The sequence below is a fragment of the Dermochelys coriacea genome, chromosome 9 (assembly GCF_009764565.3).
Source record: "Dermochelys coriacea isolate rDerCor1 chromosome 9, rDerCor1.pri.v4, whole genome shotgun sequence".
NCBI lineage: Eukaryota > Metazoa > Chordata > Testudines > Dermochelyidae > Dermochelys > Dermochelys coriacea.
In genome coordinates, this window is record NC_050076.1 from 22011699 (window position 1) to 22034186 (window position 22488).

Below are 22488 nucleotides of genomic sequence, written 5' to 3' on the forward strand. Positions count from 1 at the left end.
CATTAATGTAATGACAATTTTGAAGTTATCTTTTGTTACAAAACTTCATATTTTCATATCGTCTGGGCCTCCAGGTCACACAATGATTTGTTTGACTATATATTTGGCTTTTGCCTTCCCCAAACTAATACAAGATACAATGTGTATATAAAACTTTATACATAAAAACAAGTTAATCAGATTCCAAACTGGAAAAATGGAAAACATGAAATAATAGCTTGATTAAACTTGGCTTTTTTTCATTTTCATTTCTACTAAATGGACAAATGAGCCACAATACCTGGGTGTCCTTATTTATTTGATACAACAACCAACATACTATATTCTTCAAATCTCTTATTTACTAACAGTGACCTTAGCCACTTTGCTCTTGTCTTGTCATAGAATATACAGTGCAACATGTCCTCAAGTTTGCCCTTACCACTATCTTAAATCATACTTTATACCCTTATAGCTGGCCTGCAGAGGATGTGCAACCTATTTACATCTAATGCTAAGGCTCGGCATGGCCAGATGTACATAAGCTCCCAATTTTGACAGCTGTTCTTTCTGTAAAGGTACACAGAAGGTTATACTTCAACCATATTTATTTTATTAATGCATTTTTTAAAGTACTAGCTGCCATTCAGTAGCTGCCCCTAGGCTGTTGTGCCAAGAGAACTTTTCTCTCCTATTACTTTCCTTGACCAGCAGGAGAAGACAGCTATCAGGTCTAGACTGGGAACCGATTTCCTCCTGTCCCAACTTCTCTCTGCCTTTCTTAATTTGAAGCACATTCTCCTGCTAGTGAATTTTATTAAATCTGAGCAACAGACACCTTATTTTTTAACACCTATTTTACCCATCATCCCATGAGAGAGAAATACAAGCTGTATCCTGGAAGAAATTTCTATTTCCAAGCAGGTTTATGCTATAGAGTCATTTTAAAAATGTCTAAACGACAAAGCAGATGAGAGACGCTGTGCTGTGGGAATGACCCTGTAATCCCAGCCTATCAGAGTTAAAATCTGATAGACTAAAAATATTTTTAGACAAAATGGACTGTCACATTTGATCAATGCCATTAAATAGATTGTCATCAAAGTACTAGATGTTTCAGTCAGATACATGTGCGGCTGCTGTTCCCTATGGCTGCTGAGTACAGATAACAACTGAGGAAACTGCAGTGTAACTAGTGGTGATGTTTATTTCATTGTCTTGCCTCTTTTTCAGGTACTACCTGTTTGATTGCATTGCTGTCAGATAAAGAACTTACAGTGGCCAATGTTGGTGATTCACGGGGAGTCCTGTGTGATAAGGATGGAAATGCTATCCCTTTGTCACATGATCACAAACCCTATCAACTGAAGGAGAGAAAGAGGATTAAAAGAGCTGGTAAGATTTGTCAGTTCAAACAAGGCATTCTTTAATAATTTATTCTGTAGATAATACACAATTATTTTTTTCATATGTGATGTATGCTCCTGAAAGGTGCCAGGTTGACATCTTGGAGAATGAAGTTTCCATGGTATAGAATATTTAGCACTTATGTAGCACTTCTCAGCCATAGATCTCAAAATGCACATGGGGAATCAGAGGCAGAGGCAGCGATTTGTTCAGGATTCTTTGGCAAGTCAGTGGCAAAGCTGGCAATAGCTCCCAAGTCTCCTGACACCCCACTGAGTGTCCTATCCACTGCACCCAGTTGCTTACCTCCACAGAATAGGTTAATCAGTGGTAGCAGCAATGCAAACTTCTCCATACAACACTAACAACCTTTTGCTGCAAGAAACCACCTCTAGGAATGAGGGCAGTTGAGTCTGCATGACCTATTCGAACCGCACTACCTCCACTAAAGCTACTATCAAGGATGCCAGCTGTAACTGAGGTTTCAGAACATAACACTTGTGTGGTAATAACTTGAGTTCTGAACCAAAGTCATGAAGGGTTTAGGAAGATGTTTCATATTTAGTGAGTGGTATATATTCTTTTAGGGTAGATATGTAATTTGAGGCCAAGAATTTAGCAAGACTGAGGAATTGGACGTGTATGAATAACAAGAATATCCAGTTACATTAGTTAATCACAGAATTGAATCATAGGACTGGAAGGGACCTCAATAGGACTCCTAGTCCAGTCCCCTGCACTCCAGGCAGGACTAAGTATTCAATGCTAACAAAGAGTATTGGAATAGAGATAAAACCACATGCTTCAGAGTTTAAACCAATCTAACTATTAGGATTAGAATGAGATCTTCGTAGGGTCAGATTATCTCACCTCTGCCTCTTGCAGGGTTTCTCCCAATCCCATGCTCTGGGTGTCCCTGAACCTCTGACAGCTCGAAGTTGTGACTGGACAACAGGGGATGGATCACTCAATAATTGCCCAATTCAGTTCATTCCCTCGGAAACATATGGCACTGGCCACCGTCAGAAGACAGGATACTCGGCTAGATGGACCCAGTGTGGCCATTCTTGCGTTCTTCTCAAGCATCTGGTCCTGGCCACTGTCAGAGACATGATCCTGAACTAGATGGATCTTGGATCTAATCCAGTATGGCAATTTCTGTATTCCTGTGTAAATGAGCAGAAGCATCGAAATTGTTTATGCATCAACAGTTCATTGTCCCGAGGAAACAAAAACTTGCAGATGCTCCTTATAGTTTTTCAGTCTCTTGAGTATTCACAAAGATACAGTAGACATGCTTGTTTTAAACCATTATAACTGCTCATCCCTCACCTGCAGAGACTAGATAAACAAATTGCAGAAAAGAAATTTGGTGTTAGAAAAGTGCCTTCCCCATCCTTGTCATCCACTCCTCTTACATCTGTCTTGGGATATCATGATCATTCTATATGACAGAAGCATCTTTCCAGGGGTGTTTTTTACAACAAGGGATGCTGGTGTCTCAGCACTTGAAAGACCTCCAGTCACATTGACCCCATGACAGCATTCTCTGTCTCTAGTACTTGTGCTGCTCAAATCTACCTTTTCTATCTTCCTTAACCCTTTGTCTTTTAAAGAAAAATAAGCCTCAGAGCCTCATTCTGATGAATTTTTGCTGTCAGACATCATCCATCATTTAGCCATCATCATTGTCATAGTTTAAGGCAACAGCACCTGTATTCACTCTCCGTGGATTCTCAAGGGCACCCACTGTGGGCTCCCAGCTCCTCAGCTGTCATTTCTCTTGGGTGGAAACCCACATCTCTCCCTCCTGATCAGGGATTTTTCCAGGCTGCACAGTTCCCTGCCTATACTGTGATACTCCTAGTAAACCAGACGGCCTAAACAGGCCAGCATCTGCACTTTGCTGTCTCTTGGAAAGTTATGAACAGCTGTAATTGCCCACAGCTACACAGCTCTTCGTAAGCAAGCACATTTATTCTTAAGGTGGAAGCATTACAGAGAAAACATTAAATATAAAAAATAACCTAAGCATATGCTAATAAGCTTACCAGAGATCACTCAACTTCAGCAAGGACTCTGGTAGGAGTCAGTCATTCAGACTCTGCTAAGAGGTTTTTCTGTGGCTACAAATTCATACCAGCCTTAGCTGAGAATTAGCACCCCCATGAACAGCTCAGGCTTTCCTTTATGCAGTTGGGCCTTTGAACTTGAGACTCTGGGAACAGGTTATCAGTCGACAGTGGTCCTCTTCTCATGGTATAGCTGCAAAAGGCTGGGCTTTTGCATAAACGGAGGTGGGGAACTTGCATTCACCTCCCACTAGAGATTCCCCAGGTAAACCACTTGACACTGCTTTGTCCAGAAGTCCATTTTTTGTTTGGCACATTATACAGTACAGTCCTTTGAAGTTCATAATACTTCCCAGAGTTCACATCACCTCTCTTCCCTACAGAAGTTACATACAGTCTTGGCCAACACTAATACATAAATCATTCATTTAAAATAGTAGACTCCAAGGATACTTAAACTTAATTCAGTAAGATTTTTCAAGGATATTGCAGGAAATTACCATACCTGTAACTCTTGTATCTTAAACAGGCAGACAATCACATCTTCGTTGGGTGGCCTTAGGAGGCAGGATAGTCCATTTAACAGAGCAGCAGACTGGAAGTCAGGAGGCCTGGCTTCTGTTCCTAATAATGCTGTCACTGAACTGATGTTTGGCCTTAGCACAAGCACTTCTCTGTCTGTAAAATGTAGATGATCATGCTTATCCCCCATTGTAAAGCATTTAGAGATCTGTGAATTAAAACTGTGATAAGTGCTCAGTGTTATCATCAGGGAGTGGATTGTGCAGTCTCCTGAGATGCTTCTCTTCCCACTTCTTAAAAAGCCCCTAAAAACTTCCCACCACAAAATGGGATTTTAGAATGGCTTCTATTAGCACTGTATTTATTAGCGTTCCCTCCCATTCCTGTTTTTCTAAATTTGTACCAGACATCTGCATTCTCAATTACTTCGTTTTATGAGGATGAGTGTTAGTTATGGATTTGTTTTGCTTTTTAGCATGTTGCATAGTGCCCCCCTTGGCTCCAGGGTGTGTTTTCAATAGAACCCTCTCTCCTGATGCTTTTTCTTTCAGTACTGACTGTGACCGTGGGCCTTTAGGGAACCCAATTAATATCAAAGTCCTCTTTATCCACAAATTGCAGTTACAGCAGCAGTAGTATCTAATGTTAAATGCAGGACACTCTCTCGGTAATGGCAATAGAAAAGGCAAATATCTGGCAGTGATAAAGTGCAAAAATAAGGGGATATTGAGAAGATCTGAATGGCAAACCCAGTTTGTGTAGTTTGTCCTCCACCAAAGTATTGCAATAAAAGAATAGTTTTCATAGACTGTGCCTTCCTTTTCTAATCCCCAATCTTACTGAATTTCAGTGAAGCACACTGTGGTTATTCTGAGCATGATCAGTTGAGAGTTTAGGCTTTTCTGACACATTTCCTTTTGATTGGAGTTCCTTTCATCTTCAGATTTTATTATAATTATCATTGTTGTTGTTATTAGACCAATACCTTTTTCTCTGGATGCTAAGCAAGTCTACTTGGAGCAGAAATCCAGAACAGAGCAGAAGCAAGAGCTAGCCAACATTTCTAATAAACTTCAAAACTCTAAAGGTCGGTCCTGATAATTCCCTGTTCCTGTGTTTTTGGCCTAGATTATCTCTAAGGGCTTGTCTACACAAGGACATTGAACTTCTTGATTTTTTTTTCTTATATTCGGAAGAACAGGTCTCATTAGAAAGATGAATGTTCTAGCTCTCTGCAACTCAAGAAAAAATACTCTTGCTAGCCTCACTTAATGTGTTTTCCTCTCTGCTGTGTATTATCTCATTTTTATTATCATCATTAATATAACCTTCTACTTTTATAATGTAGACAGTGCTATTAACGACACAGACACCAATCCATACCTCTGCTAGGTACTTTTACATATTGCTTAACAGTCCTTGAGATTTTAATATTTACAATATTAACATAGACACAGGGTGCTAAAATTGTAATTATGAAGTCTATAGCAATACCATAATATATCTGTTACCCCGCTTTGCTCCATTTTTCCATGAACTGATCATAAGATTTTTATGCTAATACATTTATGATTTAAAACCATGATACTACCTTTGAAGAGGTGGACAGTTACTGTCTTATCAAAGGCAGTTACAGAAAGACACAAAATAATCACATCATGATGCTGAATTACAATTTTTCCCTCATCACATTCCATCATTAGAAGGCAGTGTCACAATCCGGGCCCCATGTGTAATACAGTTATGCAGCTGCATAATTGTATTGCAGGTGAGATTTCACTTAAAAGTTAAGTCCCTAGCCCTGGGGTGGAGAAGACAACCATCAGAATGTGAATCTGGTATAAACTGATGCAGTAATCTCTGTCTTAGTCTGCAAACAATAGCCTGAAACATTGGCTCAGAGAAAATGTTAACTTTCCTGTGCATCTCAGTGGCATGTTAATACTGAGGTAACAAATATCACCTGATCTGTCACTTGTGGATGTAGTCGCAGACATTGAGGTGGGAGTGGACTGGGGTGGCTCGATGCTGTCAAGGGTTGCTGGAGTGAGAGATGAGGAATTCAAGTGCCTTCTCTCTCACCTCAGTGAGCCCTCCCCTCCTATTCACAGCCAGAAGCGGGAGGGAAAGAATCTTCTCCTCAATGCCAAACCCTTCAGCTGGCTCCCAAAACAACCTCACAACTTCCTGTGAGCTAAATCCTCCTAGTATTCCCTACCTAACAATGAAATCTCCATCTTCTCCTGACAAGTCCTTCATTGCTGCTCTTCATTGTCAGAACAAAACTTGCAGCACTTTGAAAGTACAAATTTTGGGGGCTGCCTAAAATAAATTAAGTCTAATACCAAAGTAAATAACACAAGAGTGACTGGACTAGGAGAGGGGAGAAATGGATTTTGGGAGTGAGATGCCACATAATGCTGGAGTCTTTGCCACATAGTTTAAAAATAATGTGTTACAAAAGTCACTGGAATTTGATCATAACTTGCGATATGTCTACACCAATGGCTCTCAGCCTTTCCAGAGTACTATACCCCTTTCAGGAATCTGATTTATCTTGCATATCCCATGTTTCACCTCACTTAAAAAATACTTGCTTATAAAATCAGACATAAAAACACAAAAGTGTCACAGCACAGTTACTGAAAAATTGCTTACTTTCTCCTTTTTACCATATAATTATAAAATAAATCAATTGGAGTATATTGTACTTACATTTCAGTTTATAGTATATAAAGCAGTATCAACAAGTCATTTTCTGTATGAAATTTTAGTTTGTACTGACTTCACTAGTGCTTTTCACATAGCCTGTTGAAAACTAGGCAAATATCTAGATGAGTTGATGTACCCTCTGGAAGACCTCTGTGTACCCCAGGGGTTCACATACTCTTGGTTGAGAACCAGTGGTTTACACTATGGAGACTATACCGGCATAGCTATGGTGGCATAGCTCTGTGGCATAAATTCAGTCTACAACCACTGACAGGAGCGGATTTTTGGTTGGAATAGGTACACCATTAGCTATGTTGATGGAATCTCAGAGACCCAGTCGGCTGTGAAGCATTGAATTAGATGCTTGCCTTGAAAAAATTCCATTTAGGGTTGTGAAGAGCCACGTGCAATTTTGGAGCCACAAATTGACTGTCACTGATGTAAATGCAAGTTATTCACCTTGAACAATATAATCCTTTAAACTGAGCTGTCTAAAAAGCAAAATTTTGTATTGTTGCCAAAATCTTTTTTCTGTAAATAGGGATTATTCCTCATCAGTAACCGTTAGAGATGCAGAATATTTGGTTTTAATGAGAATTTTTAAGTATTCTGTTTTTATGATTGAAAAAAGAAAACATTAAAAGTAATAAAAAAATACTTTTTCATCCAGCCCTGTGGTATACAACATGTGCCATAGAAAAACTTCAGTCATTGCTTTACAAAGACAGCAAAAAAATCATTTTGTATCCATCAGATCTTGCTGTATATATTAGAATAAGTAGATACAATGAGTCTGTTGCATCAGATGTCTTCTCTGTACGCATAATAAAAGCTACAGGCAATGCATTCCTTGAATTACAGGTGTATGGCATGCTCTAAAATTAACTGTCATATATTGCAAATTTATGCTTTTCCTATTATCCCAAAACACACAAGACTACATTCTGACTATTTGCTCTCTTGTAGTCTTGTTTTTTTCCCCAGTTTGTCCGGTGGATCTTCTGCACAGGCAAATAAGTGTACTGGCTACATGTCATTCCAAGAGGCCACTCAAAAATGTATAATTGCATATAGCAACTACCCAGGGTTTGATTGACTGTATGTTTGAAAAGGTGTTTCAGATACAGTCTTAGAAATTCCCAGTGTCGGGAACTGTGCATGTCTTAATATTGAGACACCATTTTATACAGTCTTCAATGGAGGTGGGCAGGGAGTGAGAATTATGTACAAATATTTGAGACTTCTGAATAGAATTTTCCTTCATGCCCCTCATTATTCACTTTGCAAACATTCAGGCAAAAATGTTCTGTTCAGACTGATGTTCAAATAAATTAAGTTTCAGGCTTTAACCAAGAATCAATTAACTGAAATACAGTTTCAAGTGGAAGCAGAAATAGTTTAAAGATTAGGTCATCCAACTAGGGGGAACAGGGAATCATGTGACTTTTGTGACCTGTCACGCAAACCCAAATAATCAGTTGTGGATAACATAGTTGCAGTGAATAGTTTGCAAGCAATAATAGGCTGGAATTTATTTGTAAGGCAAAAAAATATTATTTTGAATAGCAAATTTGTAAAAAAAAAATTATTTTTACGGACAATTGGCAAATCATGAAAAATGACTGCATTTATCAAATGTGAATTTTTCATGCATGTGGAGTCCACAGTGAAGACAAAGTGACAATTTTACTAATTTTTCTTCTTTTTGGATGAAGAACTTCCATAACTTTAATGTTTATATTTTAAAAGGAGCAAAAAGTGTCTTAAAATATAAATAAATCTTGATCTGTTAGTTCCATGCCTTGTCCTTGAGCATTATACAGTTACCTAGCACACAAACTTCCTTTTAAAATCTTATTGCTAAGGACCAAAGCCTGGCCACACGGAAGTCAGAAGGGGAATTTTGTCATTGACTTCAGTGTGACCATAATTTTCCCCTCCTCCCACTCCATTCATCATGAATTATGCTTTGCTCTGAGGATGGTGCTGCTATTTGTACCAAGCAATCAGCTCCCTTCTATTTTCTGTGCTGAAGGAGAATTGAATTATTTTCAGAACAAGAGTGTTCTGGGTCATCATCATTATACCTCACCCAAGACAATTTGATGGAGGTGTCCATAAATGCTTTTATATATGTGCCTTTTGGTGAGAGTGAGATTTTGGTCTTGCTGCAAGTGTTTTCAATGTTCCCTTTCCTTCATACATCCTTCCAAATGAGGGAAAACCTGTTGGTGAATTGTACAAAAGGAGAAGAGCTTTATTAAAACCAGAATCTAGAGATTCACTTTGTGTATTGTCTGAGCACTGACACAAGGCTCACTGCAAGGTAAACTGCTTAAAATAAGGGAGACCTCTCTCTTCACAGCAGTTTATCAGACTCATTTGAGGAGTAAAAAACACAAAGTTGTGCTTTGTTTTGAAAGGAGGGCCATCCGTGATGTTATGTTTCACCTATTTCAATAGCACTGGCTCCCATGTAGACCCAGTCCAACTCTTCACAGCATTGTCTTGATGTTTATCTTACTTCAGGCAGCTTCTGTTTTTTTAGATATGTAATGTTTTTCATCTGTTTTTTTTCACAGATTTTACAGTGAATCTGGCAGTAAGTCATAAAGATGCAGTTTAACAGAATTTGTGTTTCATTGCAGGTGGCTTCATCAGCTTTAATGGCTCCTGGCGTGTTCAGGGGATTTTGGCCATGTCCCGCTCACTAGGAGATTATCCACTGAAAAATCTGAATGTTGTTATCCCTGACCCAGATATTCTGACCTTTGATCTGGACAAACTACAGCCGGAGTTCATGATCTTAGCATCTGATGGCCTGTGGGATGCTTTCAGCAATGAAGAGGCTGTTCGATTCATCAAGGAACGCCTGGATGAACCACATTTTGGTGCAAAGAGTATAGTTCTGCAGTCATTTTACAGAGGATGTCCTGATAACATAACAGTTATGGTGGTGAAGTTCAGGAATAGCAGCAAAACAGAAGAACAGTGAATTTATAACAGCTCTCTCCCTCTTCTCTGGTGAACTTAAAATAAACTCTTGTATTTTAATGTGGTAGAAAGTTCTAGTAATTATCATTAGGATTGTATGTAAAAGGAATGGGAAAGATCCCTCTGATCTGTTCTTTGCTGAACAAAAAGAACAACACGGCAACTATGTTTTGGATAGTTATAATAATTAAGTTCCCCACATTGTCCTGCCTCACATGACCTGCCCCTCCTTTGAAATGGAAGGGTCAGGTCATATTCTAGTTAATTTCTAAGGTGTAAAATTCCTGCCTAAGGCTTTTTCAAATACTGATGATTTCTTAATTTTCCTTTCTAATAGCTGAAGCTGCATTCAAATTGGCACTGAAGGGGCAAGGCAGTCATAAGCGAGTGATAGGAATGACCCTGCTTTTCACTCATATATGAAACTAATCTCACAGTTGCACTCTTCAGTGCTTTGCATCCTTGTTTATCTAATCTGCAGTGATAGTCAGATTGAAAAAGATTTGTAATTATTGATCTGTGCTTTACATGAAGAAAAAAGAGAAGCTAAACGCTAGCCTCTGCCAGTCCACAATTGGCTACCCTCTGCCAGTCCACAATTGGCCACCCTCTTCATAATTTCATAATGAAATATGCCCTTTCTACTACATGATTAAGTAAATAATTGAGTTCCGTGTATCCATGTGACTATCCAGTCTGTGTATGATTTTCATTACACTTCCCCATGCCATACTGTATTCAAATCAACTGATAAACTCCCTCACCAAATTCTGAGGTTTGATGCCTTCAGTCACCAAGAAACTAGTTCTGTCATTGTTGAAGACTGCTTAGCATTGATTCAGTTCACACTTGCTTCTGCTTTTTAGCAAAGAATTTTCATAGACAAGTAGAGAAAAAAATACAAGATGCTTTCAAGCAAGGCAGAGCTTTTTATGATGTTCTGGGGAGTTTCAGTAACACTGAAACTTAATTCAAAATATTTGTCAAAGAAAAAAACCCTAAAACAACGCTTATGGCACTTAGCGTTCAAGGCTGTACACCACCATTGCCATGTAAATTATTGGGAATATGCTTTAGTGCTGAAACATTCTCATAACTGTAACCAAGAAACTTTTAAGTTCTGATTTTCAACAATAATTGTATTTGGAATCGGTAAATAATGTAAATTTTAGTATAGACAGCAACCTTTCAAATCTGGTATAGATCTGGAAATCGCTGGTTACTTTATCATATAGTGATCTGGAAACAGAACAGTAACAGAGAATAGATAGTGTCTTGGATTCTCTTTGTGAATAATAGATCAGACATACTAATGAAAACCGGAAAATCTAAAACAGAAAGAGAAGAGTGTGGGCACAGGCTTCTTACCTCATTTTGAGACCTTCATGGAATTGATTGTTTAATGAAAGATTTAATTAAAAGATCCAACAGCTGTACTAAGGGGAAAAAAAACAAATTTAGTGGATTTTTAATTGTAGCTTTGCAATCAAACTGAAGTCGTAAGAGGAAATATTAATGATCTCACTTCAGTTAAATTGCACTGATCTCATTTCTAAAGCTCTTCCAGGTTAGAGTGCTCTGCAATGATGTGAATGTTGTGCAGAGGTTTCATGATGGTCCTTTTAAGTGTGAAACCCTGTACAATGCTAGAGCAGGAGTTCTCAAAGTGAACTCCAAGGAGCATTTGCTGAAGCCTTTGCCTTCCCCTTTCCAGCTGCTTCGAGAGGCAGACAGGCCCGTTCTTGCAGGAAAGAATCCAAATGGTTGTGGAAACAGCTTCTTAGGGAAAAAGAGAGAGGCTGAGAGGTTTACTCCGCAAAGGTACCGCTACAAATGTAGAGGAGGAACCTGTAGAAATGAGCAGGTAATATAGCCCTGGAGCTTTCTCAATCGAGTACTTCAGCAGAAAACCGAATTACTTCAGCCTGTAGCTACAATCTTGCTGTAATGAATCTGAGTTATGACTTCCATACATACACAGGTGGGGAGCTGGAACTAGAATGATGGTCCTTTAATCCCAATCTGTATGCCTCTACCACATGAGCTAAAGGAAAATTCTCGAAGCAGGTACTAAGATTAGGCCCTGTACCCTCCCTGTAGCTCAGCCAATAGATCACAGAAGGGAACTCCAGAGCTCTACAGGAGTGCAGGTAGAGTCACTTCACCTCCTGTGGAGCAGCTAGACCTGTATCAGGAGCCCAGGAAAAAGGATTTGACTGTGTTGTTAACTGTAGATTTACAAATTCAAGTACCATAGTTGACACAGGTAAGGTGTGGGGTGGTGATTGGGAAGGCAGGTAGGTGATCCACAAGATACTGTTGCCTTAGCAATGGGCCTAGAGCGTTGCACAGGACTATTCTTTAATCCTGCTCCCACTATTATGGCAGCAGGATCTATGTGATCTCAATCCTGCTGCAAGGCTGGGCTCTACCACAGTGTAGAAGCATTTGAGAAACTCAGTACAGGAGCACAGAATAGCTTTTGTGGGTGGCACTGACCTATGTATTTATTCCAGGATTAGACTCAGAACTTACTCTTGCCTGATAACTAAACAAAGCTATTTCAGCCTATGTTCAATGTTTGCATTTGTGAAAGCATTAGTTATTTTTCTACCTTTTCTTGAATTTTCCTTTTATTTTTTTCCTTGATGGTTAACTCCTTTGCTATGCACTGTGTATGAAACCTGTAGCTTTAATAGTCTGCCATAGCACTGTCAATAACTGCAATAACTCCCTTCCTTTGCCAAAGAAATTCACTTCCGCCATCTGTGTTTGATGTGACTGGTGGATTTTATTCTTAATTTAAAAAAAAAGGGGGGGGAGGGAAGAGAGACTCACTTTAGGGTTAAAGAAAGTGGTATATGAAGAGGGAAGGGACTGTGCAAATTTGCCCCCACACTCTGTCAATGCATCTACCTTAAAAACCTACTTTCCTAAGCCTTTCCCTGTAAACCCTGCCAGTCATGTTGAAGTTTATAACGATTTTGTGAGGTGGACAGCTACCCACAAGGGACAAGACTAAGAAGATATACATCTCACTTATAAAAGTCTTTAATGTTCAGGTGGTTGGGACACTCACCTGGGATGTGGGAAACCAAGGCTCAAGGCCCTGCTCCATATCAGAGTGGGGATTTGAAAACAGGCCTCCTGTATCTCAGATGCATGACCAAACCACTGACCTACTGTGTATTCTTGTGAGGGATGGACACACATTGCTTTCCCCTCCCCACCCAAAAAATGTCCTGATCAGTTTGTCCCCAGCTGTCTTTAAGGGGGTTAGGGGTGCTCGGAGCATACCTATCAAAACAGGCACCACAGGCAAGAGAGGCAGGGAATGTCTCGCTGGCAGTGAGTAGCTTGGTGGTATCATTACCTTCGGTGCTTTTGCACAGGCCCAGCAGCAGAAACTTAGGCACCTAGGGAGCTTAGGTGGGTACAGGGTGAGGCAGCATCTGAGCAGGGGTTTTGAGGATTTCAGTGGCACCTAAGTGTTGGACTTAAGCATCTAAAGGGGCAGTTAGGCACCTAAGTCCCTTTGTGGATCTAGCCTAAAGTGGCTGTATCCATGTCCAAATACCTGGTCCCTTGAGTCCGTGTGTCCAGATGTGAAAGGCCACTATATTAAAGTGGTGCCATGTCCAACATATGTATTGTTCATTATTAAATATTGTAAACTTGTAGTTACATCTCACTTTTTTTTTTTAAATGTTGCTCTTATTGGCAATGGTATTCTAAACTGGTGGTTTTCCAGAGCCAAATTAACTGAGTATACTTTCATACATATTCTTATAGCAGACCCTTGCAGTTTTACTGTGTTGTGTTATACGAGTGCTGTACTGTGAACTCTTTGCAAGGACTGTGCTTTACTAATTAAAGAGCTATAATCTATCCTCATATTCTGGCTGTCAGTGAAGTCCAGATGTACATAATACACTGCCTTTCTGTGTGATAATCTCTCCCTCTAGTGTCTTGCCCAAGGAAGCATAGTAGCCTATTGACTGGTTTCAGAGTAGCAGCCGTACTCCTTTTCTTTTAGCCTATTGACTGAAAGTTAATATAGTAGAACCTCAGTTATGAACACCAGAGTTACGAACTGACTGGTCAACCCCACACATCATTTGGAATTGCAGTGAGGTAGCAGCAGAGACACCCTCCCCTCTCCGCCAAAAAGGGAACATTTAAAAAAAAAAATTGACAAGGTAGGGAAACTTTCTATGCTTGTTTCATTTAAATTACGATGGTTAAAAGCAGCATTTTTCTTCCGCATAGTAAAGTTTCCAAGCTGTATTAAGTCAATGTTCAGTTGTAAACTTTGAAACAACAACCATAACATTTTCTTCAGTTACAAACAACCTCCATTCCCGAGGTGGTCATAACTCTGAGGTGCTACTGTAGTAGCTCCTTTAGCACAAGCAAAAGATGCATGTTCTTGAAGGATGAAATTTACCCCAGTGCAGAGGTCCCTATGTAAGGTATATGCATGCCCACTGCACAGGAGTGAACTTTATACTGGTGCTGAAGGTCCCAGATTCAGTCTCCACTGATGATTGTGGTGTCTGAACATATGCACCCATGGTTTATTACGTATACAGATCCAAGAGCAGAATTTAGCCCCCAAAAAGGTACAAACCAAAAAGGTTTGAAGCAACTTAACTGTTTGTCTGTGGCATCTAAAAGTTTGGTGACAGTACAGCTTGTTCAGGCTACTGTGGCCAAACATGCAGGTTCTGAAATTCACAGATCATCTCCAGGTTGGCAGCATCAGCTGTTTTATTTTTTGTCACTTTTTTTTCCCCCTGTAACATTTAGTATTAAGCACAGTGTCTGCTCAGTGAAATGCTCCAGAAGATGATTTTTAAAAATAAAGGGCACGAGTAGTGATCTTACTCCCATTGAAGTCAGTGGAAGATTTGTCATTGATTTAAGTGAAAGGATCAATAGTAAAATCAGTATTAGATTGTTGGTATAGTGACATTTGTTTTATGGTAACCTACCTGCAGTGGGTAAAGGATTTAGTGTTCATTCTGTATAACAGCTATCCGATGGTGCTTTTGCTTTATTAAAGTCAGAAGAAATTTTTTGCTTTAGAGCAGTTAGGCCAGCTTGAAGTAACAATATATTTGCTAAATAAATTCTAATTCTGTATTTTGAAAATATAAAAAAATGTTCAAGAAGCCAGCTACCTTTTAACAGACAAGATGTCACTGTACTAAACAGTAGGAAGATACATGAATGTTTATTTCACATGGATTGGGGGAGAGGGAGCGGCCGGCGGTGGAAATCAGCATTTTTCTTTTAAAAAAACCTCAGCCTTCCATTTTCTAAAATAGGTTTTAGGCCTTAATCTAGAAGGTTGTGCTGCAGCAGTCTACCAGTCCAGAGTAACATTTAGGATCAGGACCTTAAAAAAGTAGTTTTGGAAAATGGAAGGTTCAGGTTTTTTATTTAAGTGACAGGCAATTAATGTTACTAGTAGCTTGTGGTTTAGCAGACATAATAATAATATAGCTGCTAATCTTTAATGGTGGTTTAGATTTGGAAAGATAATTACAAACTTAAGACTGGAACCTCATGAGACATTTACATTCTAAATTAAGTATACTTTTGTATATTGAGTTACTAGGCTTGTTTATATAGCACTGAAGGACTTGGTTTTTCTGTGTCATATACAAAAGTTTCCTTGAGCAGGACCTCTGAACATGGAGCATATATAGAATCAGCTATTACATGAGTATCTTAGGTACAGTAAAATGTACAAGGGCAGAGCAACTGAAGCTTATCTAAAACTATAAATATGATTGTGAACACCACATTAGAGGCCTTCTGGAGGAAAAAGGTTTGAATCCTACTTTTAGAAGAGGCTAGTTTCTTGTATCTTCCTGGGGTCAAAAGGGGAAAAAGTCCATATTCCTTGAGCCACAGAGGGAAAATGGGACAGTATTTCCCTGCATTTACAAGTCCTAGGTTCCAACAGCTCGATCCCTTGAACCTTTGGAGGTACACTAGTTTATAGGGAACCAGCTGCTCAGAAATCCTGTTCTGTGTGTATTCGATACAGGTAATTCATAATAAATCACTAATCAGTTATGGTTAGATTCTTTATAAGTCTAAATGCAGAATCTATGCAGCTATAACACATTGGTTTCAGTTAGTGGTCAAATGTTGGTCCCAGAACAGACAATCATGTGTCTGAGTAGAGTCTAAGTAAAATACCACTTTTTAAAGACTATCACAGGGACCATCCCTTTAGAGCATTAGTGTTCAAAAGCCAAAAGTCTGAAATAGTTTTTGTTCTATATTGAAATCAGTTCAACTCTCCTTGATTCACCTGTATAATCTGAGTAGTGTGAGATGTGAAATATGGACAGTAGTTTACCAAGGCTGGTTTTACCACTAAGACCTAGTTCTTGGCTAGTTTCATGACCATTCCTTTTTTAATTTATTATAATGAGACTTTTGGGATCCCTATGACTCTACAACTGTAGTGGAATGAGGAGCAGCAGTGTACTTTAGAAGTAATAATACAAAGACTAGTATTGCAGTTAGAGATTGTAGAACTATGGCTGGCTCTGTTATATAGAAGAGCGCTCAGGAAAAATGCTTACACTTTGATCAGATCAGTATTTTGTTACCTTTTTGTGCATTATAAGAGCAGAGCCTGAGGTATGTATGACAAGTAACGGAACTACACTGTCTAAACAACTAGTGTTTACTTTGCTACAACGTCATAGTCAAGATTCTCTTTATGCTTTACGAAGTTTGCAGTTGCTTGTTGTTCAAAACCAAAAGCACTTAGTTTGCATTTTTATTTCAGAAATCTAAGTTGTAAGAGAAAGGTCTTTACTATAGCTTTAAGGAACACTGCAGACAAAGCGTTACAAAGAGTCCTGGGTAAACCAGCAGATTACTTTTTCCTTATTTTACATGGTGAGTCAGCATGTATGTACTATTGACACCTTAAATGAACTTTTAAAAGTCTGGCTCTTAAGAATCAGTCAGCTTAATGTAGATTGCAGAAAGTAATTAGTAACTACAGTCACAAGGCTAGAGATAGTGAGGTTTTAGCTATAAAGTTTAAACCTGAGTGTAATTGTTTTATTTATTCTACTTGATATATTCAATACAGTGCAGCATTTGCTTGTTTTGAGGATGCAAAATAAAGCCCCATAATTGAAGGTGAGACACCATAATAGCACAGGTTATAGTCTCTGAGATTAGAAAGTTACTTTATCGGGTATCTACAATCTAAAACTACAGGGGCCTGTTAGGGATTATAATTCCTTTATGATTATCAGAGGCCCAACATGTATTTAGCTTAATTTTCATATTTTAGCAAACATGGACCCTACTACACAAGGAAATAAGATAAAAGCCATATATCCTTGCCTTGTGGAAAGTGTGCGTTTCCCTTCCATCATAGATTACTATTAGTATACAAACATGGTGTTTCAACCTTTGAAGTGTAATTTTTTTTTTTTTTAAAATAGCATCAAGTAGATCACTTTAACAAGCAGCATTCAGAGGAACATTTCAAATCCCTCCCAAATCATATATTCTACTTCAAGAATAGGAAAACCTATAATTTTCCTGTAAGGATCCTAAATGTCACTCAGCCTCAATCTCCTTGACATCAGTGGGAATTTTGTCTAAGGAGTGCAGTATTGAGTCCCATGTTTGCAGCTTCTGGGTTTTATAATTAAGTAACATATCTGATATAGTCAGAAGATTAGGAATTCAGTGTTCACATCCTATTTAGTTTACCCCTAATCAGTTTCTAGTTCAAGTTTGTGTTGTACATTATGTACGCTGAATCCAGACTTCAAGCATATTTAAACTCAGTTTAAAATTACTCAAACTTTTAAAAACAAAACTATACCAAGATAAATGAAACAGGTGATTAATACAATTTGCTATAAATCTACTGTACATTTTCTTTAGTACTGTACAAATGGCAGACAAAACAATGCCAAAATATATGCAGTCTGGGTCTTCGTTAAAATGGTTCATCCTGCAATGCACCTAATCAGTTTAAGTATTTACTATTTGTATTTGAAGGTACGCAATCAATGAATCCCAGTAAAATGTCTAAACACTTAACTCTGCAAACTCTACTGGAAGAATATACAGGTGATGGATACAGTGGTAATTTTACATTGTGAATGCTATTTTCAATACACTAGAATAAAACTCTAAATACTAAACACTGTTTGAGGCATTTTTGTGCACACCACCTCTGAGAATATGTATGATCCTGAAGGAGGTTTGACCTGCGTCATTTGCAAGGCCAATAAGTTCATAAACAGGGTCATAAGAAATCTTAGGCTGAAGTTGACACTTCATTTCTATCAGAAGATGTTAAGGGGACAGAGTTGTTTGGGTCCAAATTGTAGCCTACATTAAAATTGACGGTGTAAATTCATACGATTATTTTAAATTCCCCTCTTATCAGGTTTGTTTTGTTTTTAAAAATAGCCAACATTTCCGTTGAAGTAACATGGCAAGCCGTATTACACATTTTATGCTTCTAGTAATAAATACGTTCAAATCTGTTTAGAAACGGGAGAAGCAAGAAAAAAGTCTAAGTTACTAAGAGGCTGTTTCAAATTAAAACAGTTTTGTCACTAAGTTACAATTTCAGGTTGAATAAACTGTGTATTAATCTACATTTCTGAAGGCAAAAGCCCTGCAATCGCTGATCAGTGAACCTTGTCAGGCACAAAATTATCTTGCTTGGAGAAAGTTACTTTTCTCTTATTGTCATACCTATTTTTGCAGCTACAGCCATCTGCCTTGCATCAGCTTTGTGAAGACTGAAGCCTTTTGTGATTCCACCTAAAGTATTGTTTTTAAAAAGCAATATTAACCACTGTCCAACTATACTGACTATCAGCATTCATGGGGCAAACACTCACTATTAAAATAAACGTTCATGTCATGGTAGGTTTAAAATAAGCTGTTTTTATAGGTGAGAATTTTTCAATGTATGCCCATTCATTGGACAAGATGATGTATACAAGTTGAACATGTTCCTTCCCACCCAACTATAGTAAGACTCATATCAAATCATAAGTGGATCCCAGAAGTTTAGTTGTTGCAGTTTTGCAGTAATTTTCTAGTTCTAAAATTAGAATAGCACTTCCTCCCCACCATATTTAAATAAGACATTACCCATCTTTAGAATTTCATTAAACTATACAAGCTAGTTTAAATAAAACTAGCACACAACCTTGAATTGAATCACAGTGAGCACCCTTCTAGAACAAAGTTCAAAATATTGGGGTCTACAGTTTGTGGTGAACACAATTTCCTCCCCTAAGACTAAGATTCCACTTTCATATTTAAGTTAACCTGTAAGATATGATGTATGGTTATACAAAGTTATCAAAACTCACTGATCATAGTGCACATTAAAAAATATTGATGAAACCTCATTCTTGGTACTAGTAGTGGAGTTATTTTATACCTATTCTACATTTGTCTCTAAGAGACTATTTAAAAGACAAATTAAATGTAAATACATCACTAGCTATAGTATGAGTAGAAATAAAGTGGCAGGGCTCTGTCATTCTAGATGTACAGGATGTCACTGTTGTATCTTTGGTATGTGATAGATTTTAGACGTGTCAAGAATAATAAATGTGTTAATGCAATTGCAGAGTCTGTATTGCTATCAGAAGCGTAAACTACTGGAAACATGGCCTTGCTGATATGACTAAGACAATAAAATACTCACCTTTACATACAAAATATAGTTTTCTTTTGTTACAATTCCAGTTAGAAAAAGAGTCTAGAAATAGTTCCAAATTTTTATTTTGAACTCTGAACCAAACAGTTCATTTTGCAAATGGAATCTGATCTCAGCATTTGAAAGCCATTTCAACAAACAAGTTTCACAGCAAATCTCATTGCTTATTCTCCCTGCTTAGATTCTGGTAGGTGTGGAGATGAGCCTATTAGTGCATAAATTTTGCTGTCCTATATTGCTGAACAACTTGAAAATAAGTTTATTTGAACTAAGTTACACTGCTGTAGATCTGGCCCTCTATTTTAATATACTGAGAACACTGTTAGCACTAAAATAATGCAGCTTTCTGAAGCCATTAAGGCAATTCTATAAAATATATTTATAGGCACCTAAAAAAGCAGCCACATTTTCGCTAATGCTGAGTATCTAGAAATCCTGCTGACTTCAGTGAAAACATAGGAGCCTAAAATTAAACAGCTAATTTGGAAAATCTTGGCACAATATTTCTAAAGGAATCATTGGGGTTGACTAAGCAAGCAACTTTGAGCATCATGCAGTGCAGAGGAGGAGTTCATGTGTTGATGGGGGCCCAGAATGAGACATTCCCTAAAGTAGACAGGGTACCCCTCTGAAGGAAAACAGACAGCAGTTTGCCCCAGGATCTAGGTTTGTGGGACAGTTCTTTGAGAAAAGAAGGGTGCTGCTGCTGCAGTTCCATAAATCCCAGGACAACAGATTACTGGGGAGGTGGTAGGAAACTCAGGCAGGATGACCCCATACTTGCAGCAGACTGTTCAGAAATGAACCAGAGGGGTGGAGTGAGCAGAGTACTGTTACCATATAATTTAAATAAATTCTGGAATAAAAAAGGCGCAACAAAGTCTCATTCTCAATTTAAAAACATACTGAAAACCCTCTAGAGATATTCTGCTGTTTTTTTAGTTGTGCCTTGTAATCAGGGTGGTCCCATAAGCCTGAGTGATCCTTTCTAAAACCCCATTTCCATTTCCTTGTTCTACAAAACTCAATTTACACACTTTCTACAGTGCAATTCAAACCAAGAGGCCAGGACAAAGCAGTCAGCTTTTGACAGACCTATAACATGGGATCATTGGCAAATGAGTGAAGTGTCCGTCAATAAATCCTGCCAAAATCTAATCATTTCACTTGAAGATATACCATGTACTGCAATCAAGTGTCTATATTTACAGATGTTAAAGTTAATTTTGTGTAAGAAGAAGAGTTGTGTATCTTCTAGAATATGGATGTTCACATTTATCATATTTAAGCAAATTCCAACATAAACATCTTCAAATTTAATAGGTTTGATATGACTCATCATTTCATAAATCTTCAGAGCCAGTTTTCCATCAAGTATATACCCCATTCCACTACAGTATGAAGGATATACCTTAAATGGATATTCATCATAAGAAATGTATGTTTTTCTGTAAAACCCTCTGTAGGAAAAGTTATCAATTAGAGGGTAACCAGTAAAAAAACTGTCTGAAGAATTTATATTTTGAAGAAATGTTACTAAGTTGCCAGGGTTGATGAAAACATCAGAATCCGTCTTCATAATGTATTTAGTATTTGAACAAAACTCAGACACCCATCTGAATGCCATGATTGTTTTCAAGGTAAGATTGTTATAAGTATCCATAAAATCTTGGCGAATTATGTCACCATACAGAATGCTTTCATCTTCTATTGATAATGCATCTAAGCTGTCTTCTCTTTCAGCTCCTTGCCCTAATAAGAACAGTACTAGAATCTGACGGTCCCCCCAGGATTTTTTAGAACCCCATGTTACTCTAATGGCCTGCCTTGCCTCTATATCTGTAGGTTGCGAAGACACCATGACGACCAGAAACGGATTTGTATCTTTGCATTTGAAACGCTCCCGCAGTGTGAAGAAGAAGTTCTGCTTGTAAACTGGCTCATATTCATAGAAATACATCCAGTTTGTATGCTCTATCACAGTATGCGAAGGATGTGTCATGTACCATGTCATTATTATGACAGAGAGCATAGAGAGTGCCAAAAAAATCCATTTTAAGTATTTCATAGACATATTCACCAGAAGCAGCTACAAGATAGACGTGTGTAGTAGAATTTCAAGAGGCTTACAAAGTCCTGGATCACAAATTTTGGGAGCCAGCTTCTTGCTGAAAGAAATGCAGATGAAAAAAGGTTAGTACATTAAGAATGCAATTGTACTCATTTTATTATCTGCCTAAAATTGTAACTACAAAACATGGCTTGATATCATGGAGGTCAGAAAAGGAAAACTACACTGGCCCTGCTAAACACTGTTCTTTAGCCACCACTTATATCTTGAACACCACATACTGATTATGACTGAAGTTTGCTTGTAACTAGAGGAGTGGTGACTGATCTTATTCATGGCTTTCTCCTTGGGAGTCCCATCTACTAAAGGACCAAGTATAGAGCACCCTTAATTCCAGAGACAGTTGAGGGCTCTCAGCACATCAGCCCAGTTTTTTAGACTCATTTAAAGCTTGATGTTCGAGGGACAGTGGCACACAAAAAACAGATGACTAAAGTGTTTTGTTTTTTAAAAATTACTGCTCAAAACCCATAATAGTTAGCAATTTCTTTTGATGGAAAGATGATAAATAATTTTATTACATTTGTAGTTAGAAATTTTTATGTAAGCAGGAAGTGACCAGGAGGATATAAACAAATGCAGACAAATATGCCGTCTCATCCCATTTTTAGACCCAGCACAGCCGCATCTCCTAATTAACTGCATGCTCTTGGCTGAATATGCTAGTCAACCTCTATACAAGCAAACTGAACAAATATTAGAATTACAAGCCTACAACCATAAGTATTTCAGTGACACACCAAGCTCTTTATAATATGCTCAACACAAAGAAATGGCTATTTCCTACAAAACAACTATATAATAAACAATTTGTTTAGTTATGAACATGTTGAACTAGCCAATTACATAAAGGGACAATCTACCCAATCCTGCCAGAGAGCTTTATCATTGACTTAAATGGGAGCAAGACTGATTCATTCTACAGT

At 38.1% G+C, this 22488-nt stretch overlaps 2 protein-coding genes and 1 long non-coding RNA gene across 32 annotated transcripts in view; 1 reads left to right on the top strand and 2 right to left on the bottom strand.

Annotated features, from left to right (window-relative positions):
* Positions 1 to 18895, top strand: part of PPM1L (protein phosphatase, Mg2+/Mn2+ dependent 1L) — a 215060-nt gene extending 196165 nt beyond the window's left edge. For all 5 annotated transcript variants that reach the window (XM_038415063.2, XM_043492375.1, XM_043492376.1 and 2 more), the window contains 2 exons: positions 1213 to 1374; positions 9341 to 18895. In XM_038415063.2, the coding sequence (XP_038270991.1) occupies positions 1213 to 1374; positions 9341 to 9687 (509 nt within the window). In that variant the 3' untranslated portion in view covers positions 9688 to 18895. The remainder of the gene's footprint in view (positions 1 to 1212; positions 1375 to 9340) is intronic.
* LOC119860889 lies at positions 1209 to 14476 on the bottom strand. Of its 2 annotated transcripts, XR_006274266.1 has the most exons (5): positions 14341 to 14476; positions 8785 to 8917; positions 3964 to 4188; positions 2257 to 2544; positions 1209 to 1343 (listed from the first exon to the last, which is right to left on the bottom strand). It is a non-coding gene; the product is annotated as an uncharacterized LOC119860889 (long non-coding RNA). The 2 variants fall into 2 exon arrangements; XR_006274265.1 differs by lacking the exons at positions 8785 to 8917; positions 14341 to 14476 and having other exon boundaries at positions 3964 to 6533.
* Positions 15764 to 22488, bottom strand: part of B3GALNT1 (beta-1,3-N-acetylgalactosaminyltransferase 1 (globoside blood group)) — a 52257-nt gene continuing 45532 nt past the window's right edge. For all 25 annotated transcript variants that reach the window (XM_043492380.1, XM_043492389.1, XM_043492394.1 and 22 more), the window contains one exon: positions 15764 to 21599. In XM_043492380.1, the coding sequence (XP_043348315.1) occupies positions 20540 to 21505 (966 nt within the window). In that variant the 5' untranslated portion in view covers positions 21506 to 21599 and the 3' untranslated portion in view covers positions 15764 to 20539. The remainder of the gene's footprint in view (positions 21600 to 22488) is intronic.